Genomic DNA, 12,410 nt, shown 5'->3' on the forward strand with positions numbered 1-12,410 from the left:
CCTGCTCCTCGGATGCTGCTTGGCCTGCTGTGTTCATCCAGCTCTACACCTTGTTATCTAAGCCATAAGACAGACAGTGATCCCAACATTGACCAGAAGGAGCAAACCTAACACTATTAACACATCAGAAAGGAAAGCCCTAGAAGGACTGAAATAGGACAGAAACATCATAATACTACCAGCACAGTGGCTCAGTGGGGGTGGCACAGTGGCTCAGTGGGGGCAGCACGGTGGCTCAATGGTTAGCACTGCTACCTCACAGCGCCAGGGACCCAGGTTCAATTCCATCCTCGGGCAACTGTCTGTGTGGAGTTTGCAAATTCTCCTCGTGTCCGTGTGCGTTTCCTCGGGTGCTCCGGTTTCCTCCCACAATCCAAAGATGTGCAGGTTAGGTGGATTGGCCATGCTAAATTGCCCATAGTGTTCAGGGATGTGGATTAGGAGGATGGGTCTGGGTGGGATGCTCTGAGTGTTGGTGTGGACTTGTTAGGCTAAAGGGCCTGTTTCCCCACTGTAGGGATTCTATGATTCAGACAAAGGGCGCCTGACTGTAATACTAAACAAACAAGACTATCTCTGCACAGCACAGACACTACTAGCACTATGACCACTGGGCATCAGAGTAGCACACAAACCCACGTCAACCCTACGACAACTGCTCACCTGAACCAAAGACCCACTACGGACAGGACCAATATCATATACATGATTCCCTACAGAGACTGTGACAAACACTACATCAGACAAACAGAAAGGAAATTAAGAACAAAGGTACACAAACAACAATTGGCTACAAAAAGACCCGACCAATACTCAATCATCTCTATCCACATGGATAAGGAGAACCACCAATTCGACTGGGACAACACCAAGATCCTGGGACAAGCAAAGCAGAGACAAGCACTGGAATTCCTAGAAGCCTGGTAATCCACGAAGAAAGCCATCAACAAACACATAGAGCTCGACCCCATAAACGCTCCACTGCAAAGGAAAACCAGAAGTGAGGCAGTCCAGCTCAACTGACTCCAGAGTTTAAATAACAGGTGGGAAAACACAACAGCGCTTCATCGGAGGCTGCACTGATGATGTTACCCAGCAGGGTAATGAAACGTCTGCAGAAAAACAACAAACCAGCTCGGGTAGCCAATCAACCACAAGTACCCCTCAGACCCATAGTCTCCCCGCCAGGCATGCCATCACATACATTAGCCAAAGAGTTACAATGAAGACTAAAGCACCCCGTCAGCAAGTCACCCCGCTCAATCTACTCAGCCCAAGAGTTCCTCAATTCCATCAAGGACATAAGAACAGACGATGATGAGGCCATGGTATCAGTTGACATTACTGCCCTACTCACATCGATAGACATACCACTAGCAACAGAAACACTGGCAACACTACTGAAATAAGATCAAGACTCGAGTGGCACCATCTCCACAGACAACATGCTGAAGCTACTGGACCTATACCTCACTACCCACTTTACCTTTAACGGCCAAATATATGTACAGATCAATGCAAAACCCATGGGATCACCTATGTCCGGCCTAACAGCTGAAGCAGTGATGCAGAGACTCGAAAACATGGCCCTTCTGCTAATCCAACCGAAACTATGGATACGCTACATGGACGACACCTCCGTAATTATTGAACAGACCAAACTAGAGGAGTTACACAAACTAATAATCAACACTCTCACCGGGATCAGATTCACCAAGGAAGAGGAAAAGAACAAACAGCTCCCATTTCTGGACGTCATGGTGGAACGCAGGACCAACAGGGAATTCCTAACAAAGGTACACAGGAAAGCCACACACGCAGGCCAAGTCCTGAATTTCAACAGCAACACAGAACTACGCCAAAAAGAGGAAGAGTACCTCTTCCAAGTATTCAAGGACAACGGATACCCGAAAAACTGGGTCAGAAGATGCCTATTACATGAACGACACCAGGAAGATGTTGCACGGCCCAGTACACTCATCACACTACCTTATATCAAGAACACATCTGAACTGACCACAAGACTCCTACAACCACTAGGCATCAGACTAGCACACAAACCCACATCAACCCTATGCCAACTGCTACCCGAACCAAAGATGCGTTACCCACTATGGACAGGACCAACGTAATAAAGAAGATCCCCCGCAAAGACTGCAACAGACAACTGAGAACCAATCAACCCCAAGATACTGAAACAATTTTGAAGCTTGCACCCAGACCCTCTTACAGCAGATGCCAGAAATCCTACACTAATTCCCAGCTAAACTAGGGTTTTATTCAGTTTTGCTGGTCTGAGGGTGTCTAGGAATCATTTAAACGCTTTAAATCCTTTAAATTCAGCTAGGTTCCTCCCAGTCTACACACTGTTGTGCACTGTCTTCACTGTTTATATCCAGCCATAATTCCAGATCATCCTTCTTCACACAATATGTTTAAAAGGTATTTCTCAGCCTTCAGATATCTGCTTACACATTTATTCCCAGAAAAAAGGAATAGTACATGAAGTATAGAGTCTGTAGTATTTTGGTAATTTTGATTTAATCTTATAATTGTTTAATCAAACAGCTTTCCTTTTGATTTAAAGGCATCAAATCAGACAATAGTGACTCACCATGTTTGATTGGATCACTCCACCTTGCTAGTACAGAATTTGATTTGAAATTTTTTGGGATGATAATAAATGAAAATTTTGGAATGAGCAGCAGTACTCAAACACACCAACTTAGAATGGAGACTCCAAATCCTCATGAACAATGAGGTTTTTTTGTGTAATTCATTAACATCTCAGTTTTACTTGTCACAGGGATGCATAAGCAATTTGTTCAGCTTTTTAGCCATTTACATTCTGCATCAAGAGAAGCTTTCCAGTAACGGACAGCAAGTGTCACAATGTCAGAGCACAAGAATGTACATAAGAATATCATTTAAAATTCAGAATTAATATGAAATAGCAGAAGAACTTAATACAAGACTGCCACCAACCAGCACTTTTAAAACAGGAACTAGAAACAATGCACAACTGAGTAAAATCAATACATCTCTGGGGATAATTTCTCAGCTCTGCTGTGAGGAGAGCGGTCAGGTAATAAAATAGTGAAGTGCTGCATCAGGATCATTTCTCAGCATAGGTACTGTGGAGAGCAAGAAAGTCGAACAGCTGCCTGCTGTAATATGACAGGCAACCAATCTAAATATTTAAGGTCACGATTAGGGGTCATTTGGAGGCCTCTAAAGCACTTTTCTGGTTAAAGCATAGTTTAATGGAGGCGGCTTCCCTGTGGCATTCGGAGGAGCCATCAGAGCCAGAGATACCATTCCCAAAAAGGAGGCAGCTGGAAGCAAAGGTTGCACACACAACCTAAATGTTACCAACTGCAGAGGGAAAAAGAACAGTCAACTGCCAGTAATACTAGTCATACTAGATGTCCATTTTGAAGTATACAAGATAAGTCGGACTAGTTTGTGACATTTGCCAGTTTTCCGGATTTTCCTTCGGGATGCAGAGATTAGCTCTTTGATTTGTTGGGATCATCAATTTGGCCTCTCTAAAAAGTTTAATTATTTCTATGCTTTTGATATTATGTCCATTTTGCTGTGCTGCCTTATGCTCTCAGTTGAAATGCTGAGGCTAAATGACCACCAGTCCTATGACTTAGCTAGTAGCATTGACAGCCAACCGACCCTTCTTAACTCAAGAGCTTAGAAGCAGCCATTTAGGACACTGACTCCAGGAAAATAGCTCTTCCATTCTAGTTCATGGCAACTATGGGCTTAGCAATACAACTTCTACCAATGTTGCAATTCCAAAGCCTGTGGAAAAATCCTGCCCTCTATATTTGCAATAATTAGAACTGTGAGAATTTGGGTGATTCTTTAAACTGTAGTCCTTTAAACTGATTCATGCTATTACATTAGTCTTCTACATAAATTTAAACTTTTCTTATAAATAAATGTTGATTTATATAGAATCATCAAACAATTACAACATCAATGATGCCCATTCAGCCCATTATGTTCATATGCCTACTTGCCAAAGCAAATATGCAGATCCCACTAACCAGCCTGTTCCCTAAATGTCTTTTCCTTCTCAGGCGCTTATCCATGTCAATTCACTCTTCTGTTAAAACCAACATTAGTAAAATTCACCCAAGTTAATAAATATTATACAAATGGTCATATTTTTAAATTAAAATGCCATTATCACTTTAAATTAAGACATTTAGTTCAATTTATCTAATGTTATCCTTTCCCATTCACTTAATAATTACTATGTCTGTGCTTATAGCTTAAGGAATCAAAGTAGGACTAATTTTTCTTTGATTTTCAGCATAAGTCACTTAATCATCTATGAATTTTCTTTCTCCAAGGTGCCAAGAATTAGAACAGAAATTGTTCATTCTAAGTACAGTTCTTCTGGTGCTTCACAAGGCTTTCCACAGCATGACAACAATTTTCTGGTGATACAATCAAACAGTAAATAATTTTTCAATACTCTTCATCTTAGCTGACTTGCTGATGACACAGGTCCAGTATAATTTTCTTTCCTTCATGCTACATTGAACACTAGTTGAATATTTAAGTTGACATATTAAAATTTAAAATTGAAAGCACTGGACAGTTACAGCCTAGACATTAGAAATTATATGGTATTATTAAATGCAGAAAAGTGTGAGGTGATTCACTTTGGAAGGAGTAACAGGAATACAGAGTACTGGGCTAATGGTAAGATTCTTGGTAGTGTGGATGCGCAGAAAGATCTCGGTGTCCATGTGCATAGATCACTGAAAGTTGCCACCCAGGTTGATAGCGTTGTTAAGAAGGCGTACAGTATGTTAGGTTTTATTGGTAGAGACATTGAGTTTCGGAGCCATGAGGTCATGTTGCAGCTGTACAAAACTCTGGTGCGGCCGCATTTGGAGTATTGCGTACAGTTCTGGTCACCGCCTTATAGGAAGGATGTGGAAGCATTGGAAAGGGTGCAGAGGAGATTTACCAGGATGTTGCCTGGTATGGAGGGAAGGTCTTATGAGGAAAGGCTGAGGGTCTTGAGGCTGTTTTCGTTAGAGAGAAGAAGGTTAAGAGGTGACTTGATAGAGACATACAAGATGATCAGAGGATTAGATAGGGTGGACAGTGGGAGCCTTTTTCCTCGGATGGTGATGGCTAGCACAAGGGGACATAGCTTTAAATTGAGGGGTGATAGATATAAGACAGATGTCAGAGGTAGGTTCTTTACTCAGAGAGTAGTAAGGGCGTGGAATGCCCTGCCTGCAAAAATAGTAGACTCGCCCACTTTAAGGGCATTTAAATGGTCATTGGATAAACATATGGATGATAATGGAATAGTTTAGGTTAGATGGGCTTCAGATTGGTTTCACAGTCGTCGGCACAACATCGAGGGCCGAAGGGCCTGTACTGCGCTGTAATGTTCTATGTTCTATGTTCTATATGTTGAAAACAGGAATGCACTCAACTATTAGTATGTTAATAGTTCAAAGTTTAGATTTGGTAATGTCTCTTATTACTTGTACTGCTGTAATTCGAAAAGTCTAATAACAGCACTAGCCACAATGCAGCTGAGTGAACCAAAGACCCAAGCAACTTATCCAATGACAGCAAAGTTATCAGATATGAATGAAAGGCAGGTGGCTGACAAGCCAGTTGTATAGTGGCGTCATCAAACCTGACAACAAACTGACTGCTAGGCAAGATAGCTCATGAGAATAAAAACAGATAGTGTCACTGTATAAAGACAAAAGAAACAATACTGAGAGTACACAGTACTTACAAATGATTTTGCAAGAAAGTGTTTATCGTCAATCTGTGACATTGCTCCCATACAAATAACAAGTACTGTCAAGCACTGAACAATTACAGCAGACCAATCAATAAACTTAACAAACAAGTCAGATATCTTTAAACAAATCAGCCTACAGTGACTGGAGTAGAAAATATAACTCAGCAAAATATCAAAGGAAAATCCATTCCACAGCAAACTACATTGCAAAGCACTTAAGCACAAAGAAACAGCAGCAGGATTAAGCCATTTGGCCTCAAAGCTGTTTTGTCACTTATAGCAGCATGCTTTAAACTCCACTTTCTTACGTGTACCTGATAACCCTTCACTACCATCTGTATCAAAAATCTGTTCAACTTAGTATTGAACATATTTAATAACCTCAGCTCCACTGCTCTCTGGAGTAGACAACTCCAAAGATTAACAATCCTTCTCATCTCCGTATTGAATGGGAGAGTCCCCAAGTAATCCTTTAAGGGGAAGCATTCTTACAGCATCTAGCTCGTCAAATCAACTCAGAACCTCATAATTTCAATCAGATCACCGCTCAGTCTTCCAATGAACAGTTACAAACTGCTTAACACTTTAATCATTAGACAACTTCTTCACCCCAATAATCAACAAACCATCTCTGAACTGCCTCCAATGAAAGTGTACCCCACTTTAAAACGAAGACACTAAAACTGCACCCAGGATACTCGGGCATGGTCTCACCAACACCACATACAGTTGTAGCAAGACTTCCGTTTAGTGTCTTCACTTCTGAAAGTCCCTCTTCACCACCATTCAAATAAGTCTCCCCTGTGACCTTCAAAGGCCCAGGTATCCTTCTGAAGGTATAGAATTGGATCAATTGCGACAGCTGGGACTTCATGAATGACTTAATAAAGATTTAATTCTGGTAGAGAAAACATCCATTACAGAGTTTAGTATGTCAAAAACCATAATGCTATTATACATTTCATTTGGTGGAAACTGGAATCGATGGGTATTAGAGGAAAAATCTCCAGAGCTTGGAGTTATACCTGGCACATCGAAAGATGGTCATGATTGTTGGAGGTCAATCAACTCATCTCCAAGATATCGCTGCAGGAGCTCCTCAGGATAGTGTCATCGGCCCAACCATCTTCAGTTGCTTCATCAATGATCTTTCCTCCATCATAAGGTAAGGTGGAGATATTCGCTGATGCTTGCATAAATGCTCAGTACCATTCTCAACTCATCAGATACTGAAGCAGTCCATGTTCAAGTGCAACAAGATTTGGACAATATCCAGGCTGACAAGTGGCAAGTAACATTCATGCCACACAAATGCCAGGCAATGATCACCACCAATAATAGACAATCTAACCACCGCTCCTTGACATTCAGTGGTATTACCATCACTGAATCCCCCATGATCAACATTCTGGGGGTTATCACTGACCAGAAACTCAACTGGACTCACCACTTAAATGCAGTGGCTACAAGAGCAGGTCAGAGGCTCCGAATACTGCAGCTAATAACTCACCTCCTGACTCCTCAAAGTCTATCCACCATCTACAAGGCACAAGTCAGGAGTGTGAATCAGTGAATACTCGCCACTTGCCTGGATAAGTGAAGCTCCAACAATATTTAAAAAGTTTGACACCATTCAGGACAAAGCAGCCTGCTTGATTGGCACTACATCCACAAGCATCCACTCCCTCCACTACTGACGCTCTGTAGCAACAGTGTGTACTATGTACAAGATGCACTGCAGAAATTCACCAAAGATCCTCAGACTGCACCTTCCAAACCCACGACCACTTCCATAGTGAAGGACAAGGGCAGCAGATACATGGGAACGTATCTGGGAATACCACCACCTTCAAGTTCCCCTTCAAAACACTCACCATCCTGACGTGGAAATATATTGCCCGTTCCTTCATTGTTGCTGGGTGAAAGTACTGGAATTCCCTCCCTATTGGCATTGTAGGTCAACTCACAGCAAGTGGACTGCAGCTGTTCAAGAAGGCAGCTCACCACCACCTTCTCAAGGGCAACAAGGAACGGGCAATAAATGCGGGCCAGCCAGAGACGCCGACATGCCACAAATGAGTATAAAAAAAATTCTTGATTATGAAAATCTCACTTTAGGGTCTAAACATGCTACAATGGTAATTATTCATGAAATGCCAAAACTAGATTTACACTACAAACACTAAGGCAACATTTCATGCAAATTTTGCTCCAATATAATGCTTGTTCACTTTAGTTTTAAATAGCCAGTTACCTTCTGTGGACAGTTAATAATCCTTCATGAAGTAGAAACAGAAATCATTGTGTCACAGAGGAGTACAGCACAGAAGTAAAGGCCTTTCAGCCCCCCAAGTTAACACAAGTTCCTAAATCAAAGTTTAATAACACAGAAAATATCAAGAAAAAAAAAATGAATGTTGTGAACCTCTCAGAATATAGTCACAGATGAACTAAGTTGATTTCAATTTAATTTTGGTTCGAAGCATTTTTGAGTTAAAAGTATTTTTGATTAAAACAAAGAAGTGCACATGTTAAAAATCTGAAACAGGAACAGAAATTGCTGGAGAATCTCAACAGATCTGGCATCATCTGTGGATAGAAAGTAGAATAAGCGTTTCGGATCCTTCTTCAGAGAATGTTTTGCTTTTGGAATGTTTGCGCTGAACAGGTTCTGCAACTTTACAAATCATATGTCATATGGTAAAGAAAGAAAGAATGAATGTGGAAAACAGTGAACTGCTACATCAGTGAACTCTCGAACAGCAAAAGTGCAGAATTCTTTATCCCAAACTGATGTTTCGTGGATGAAGAAGGCTAACATGTCCAGTTAACACAGCAAATTACTGGAAGTAAAATAATTTGTTCAAAAATTACTCTGGTAGAGTCTGGATATCAATTTATACAATATTCAGTGATTTTAAATGAAGCTGTAGTAAACCTTAAACTAAGTGTCCTTATTGTATTGTTACCTGAATCAGCTTCAGCCACTTCATGGTGCTTCCAGAGAGACCAGGTTCTGTCTCGTGAAACTGCTAACAAGAATCTGTCATCTGGTGAAAATGCCAACTGAGTGACGGTCAGACTGTGGAATGGCAAGACAAGAATCTGCTTCCATTTGGAGGTACTCCACAAAATAATTGCTGCATGCTCCACTCTGGAGGCCTGTGAAAAAAAAAAATCATGCAGAAAAATCATGGAAGACAACAGAATCTGCCCTATGAGCTTTTTCTAGTCAAATTCAAAAATTCTCAACAAGATCTGTGGATCCTTCAAAGGCTTTTTACTTCAAAGGCTTTATTGCTTTTTACATGAATAAGATGTGAACATTGCTGACAAGGCCAGAATTTGTTGACAATCCTTAATTACCCCTGTGAATGCTGGTGGTGAGCCACCTTCTTAAATCAATACAGTCCTCGGGCTGTTGGGATACTCACAAATCTGTTAAGAAACAGAGTTCCAGACTTTTCACCCAGTGACAATGAAGGAATAGCGATACGGTTCCAAGTCAAAATGGTCTGTGACTTGGTGCAAACCTGTAATTGAAGTTATTCCTACACATCTACTGTTTTTATCCTTTTCGGTGGTAGAGGTTGTGGATTTGGAAAGTGCTGCCGAAGTAATGTTGGCGAGTTGCCGCAGTGCATCTCCCTGATGGTACACACTGCAACCCACTGAGGGCCAGCAGAACAGAAGTGAATTTTTAAAGTGGTGGTCAAGCCTGTCAAATCAGATAAGTTGTCCTGGATGGTGTTGATCTTCTTGAGTGTTTTGGAACTGCACCCATCCAACACTAAATGATAAGAATTTCTTAAAATTACAAAGGTATATTGACACACAAAGTAAATGAGTAAAACTGTGGCAGATAGAGTTCAATGTAAGCAAATGTGAGGATATCCATTTTGGACCAAAAAAGGATAGATCAGGGTGATTTCTAGATCATAGAATCCCTACAGTCCGGAAGCAGGCCATTCAGCTCAACAAGTCCACACTGACCCTCTGAACAGCATCCCACCCAGACAAGCGCACCCCCCACACCCCCCCGCCCCCTACCCTATCCCTGTAACCCTGCATTTCCCTTGGCTTATCCACCTAATCTACGCATCTCTGGACACTATGGGCAATTTAGCATGGCCAATCCAGCTAACCTTCACATCTTTGGGCTGTGGAGGAAACCAGAGCACCCAGAGGCGTAGTTAGGAGTGTGAACAGAGGAACAGGAGTGTGCCATCCAGTCCCCGAGTCTGTTCCATCATTCGAGATCATTGCTGACTTGTGGCGTAACTCCATATCGCTGCCTTGAGCCCATATTCTTTAATACAGTTGCGTAACAATAATTTATTACCTCAGATTTAAAATTAACAACTGATCCAGCAACCATTGCTTTTGTGGAAAAGAGTTCCAATCAACTACTACCGTTGTAGAAGTCCTTCCTAACATGTCTCCTGAACAGGCTGGCCCTAATTCTCAGACTATGCCCCCTAGTTCCAGAAACCCCAACCAGTAGAAATAGTTTATCTTTAACGACCCCATTTTCTCCTGTTACTAATTTGAAGACTTCAATTAGATCAACCCTTAACCTTGTAAATTCTAGAGAAAACAGGCCTAATCTGTGTATTCTCTCCTCATAACTTAACCCCGGAAGTCCAGGTATCATTATTGTAAGCCTACATTGTACTCCCTCCAAGTCTATTATATCCTTCCTAAGGTCTGGTGCCCAGACCTACTCACAGTGGGGTCTGAAGAGTTTTGTATAATTGCAGTTCTGAAGAGTCATACCAGACTTGAAACCTTAACTCTGTTTCTCTCTACATGAATTCTGTTGGGTTTCTCCAGTATTTTCTACGTATGTTTTATATATATCCAGCATCTGTAGTATTTTGCATTTATATGAAAAGAAACCAATTGTCTCATCCCAGGCTTGTTAGTCAGGATGGCCCCATTCATTTAAAGAACAGAAAATCTTTCCTTAAATGTATATCCAGAGGGAAAAATAGTTAGCTTTTTGTAAGGTTAATAAACTAATTATTAGTAAGGGAGGATATCATTATCACAGCCTCAATCCTGCTCAGATCAAAGGCAAATAAATGAAATAAACCAACTTGCATTTATGGAGTGCTTTTTACCATCTTTATAATGAATCATGCATTTTGGAAGTGCATTTGAAGCTATAAAACAGGCAAGTACATCAGTGGTGGAGGGAATAAATGTTGAAGGTGGGTGACCGCATGTTGTGATTGAGGTGTAAATTGTGTATGCTGCTTTCTCTTAGATGGCTTTGAGTTTCCTAAGTGTCACCTGAGCTGTATCTACACTGGAAGTGAAGAGAATTTCATCACACTCCTGACTTGTGAAAAGCTTTGGAGAATCAGGGGGCAAGTTACTCGTCGCAGAATTATCAGCCCTTGACCTGCTCTTGTAGCAACAGGATTTACACTACCTTTGTGACAAGAAGGACAGATAATTTGCTCATCTTGCTTAAGGAATAGATATTTGTTCAAGACATTGGAAAAACTCCACTGCTCTCCTTCTAGTCATGCTATGTGGTCTTTTCTGAAAATCTCAGAAGACAGAGATCCCTCAGTTTAATTTGTCATCTGAAAAACAGCATCTCCAAAGTGCAGAGCCCCTCAATACTACACGAGAATGTCAGCCTGGAGTACATGCTTATTGAGGCGTGACATGACGTCTTTATTCAGAAGTGAGTGGTTTACCGCTTAAGGCTTTTGAATTCTTTTCAATCAAAATTTACAAGCAATTTAAAATATTTCCTTACTGTATTACTGCTCTTTACAAACCTGCCAATATCAACACTGAGATAACAAGGTGTAGCACACTTTGCCGTGAATCAAGATTTTAAAATATCAAGCAAAAATTTCAGGAACTTGTTCATAAAGTTCTGTCTTCCCTGGTTGTGATCAACATTGGACAAACAGAAACCGAAAGACTTGCGGATGCTGTAAATCAGGAACAAAAAAAGAAGTTGCTGGAAAAGCTCAGCAGGTCTGGTAGCATCTGTGAAGAACAAATCAGAGTTAATGTTTCAGGTCCGGTGACCCTTCCTCAGAACTGGCCAAGGAACAGGGTGCTGCGTTGAAGTGGCAGGCAACAGGGAGTTCAGGGTCTTTTTTGTGAGCAGAACGTAGATGTTATGCAAAGCGGTCACCCAGTCTACTTTTTGTTTCCCCAGTGTAGAGGAGACCATATTGTGAGCAGCGAATGCAGTAGATTAGATTCTGGGAAGTGCAGGTGAAGTGTGGCTTCACCTGGAAGGTATGTTTGGGCCCTTGGATACTGGGGAGGAAGGAGGTAAATGGACAAGTGTTGCACCTTCGCCCGTTACAGGGGTAGGGCTGTGGGGAGTTGTTGGGAGTGAAAGAAGAGTGGACCAGGGTGTACCAGAGGGACCAGTCCCTGCAGAAGGCAGACAAGGGAGGGGAAGGAAGGGGAATATGTGTCTGGTGGTGGCATCTTGCTTGAGGTCGCGGAAATGGCATTGGATGATCTTCTGGATGTGGATGTTGGTGGGATGGTAGGTAAGGACAAGGGGAACCCTATCCCTGTTGCAGGTGGGAGGAGAAGGGTTGAGGGCGGAAGTGCGGGAGATGGGTCG

At 41.7% G+C, this 12,410-nt stretch overlaps 1 protein-coding gene across 2 annotated transcripts in view; it reads right to left on the reverse strand.

Annotated features, from left to right (window-relative positions):
- Positions 1–12,410, reverse strand: part of elp2 (elongator acetyltransferase complex subunit 2) — a 98,284-nt gene that overhangs the window by 26,258 nt on the left and 59,616 nt on the right. For both annotated transcript variants that reach the window (XM_048611020.1, XM_048611015.1), the window contains exon 12: positions 8,770–8,962. In XM_048611020.1, coding sequence (XP_048466977.1) covers positions 8,770–8,962 — 193 coding nt within the window. The remainder of the gene's footprint in view (positions 1–8,769; positions 8,963–12,410) is intronic.

This window comes from Rhincodon typus, chromosome 2, assembly GCF_021869965.1.
Source record: "Rhincodon typus isolate 14 chromosome 2, sRhiTyp1.1, whole genome shotgun sequence".
Taxonomy (NCBI): Eukaryota; Metazoa; Chordata; class Chondrichthyes; order Orectolobiformes; family Rhincodontidae; genus Rhincodon; species Rhincodon typus.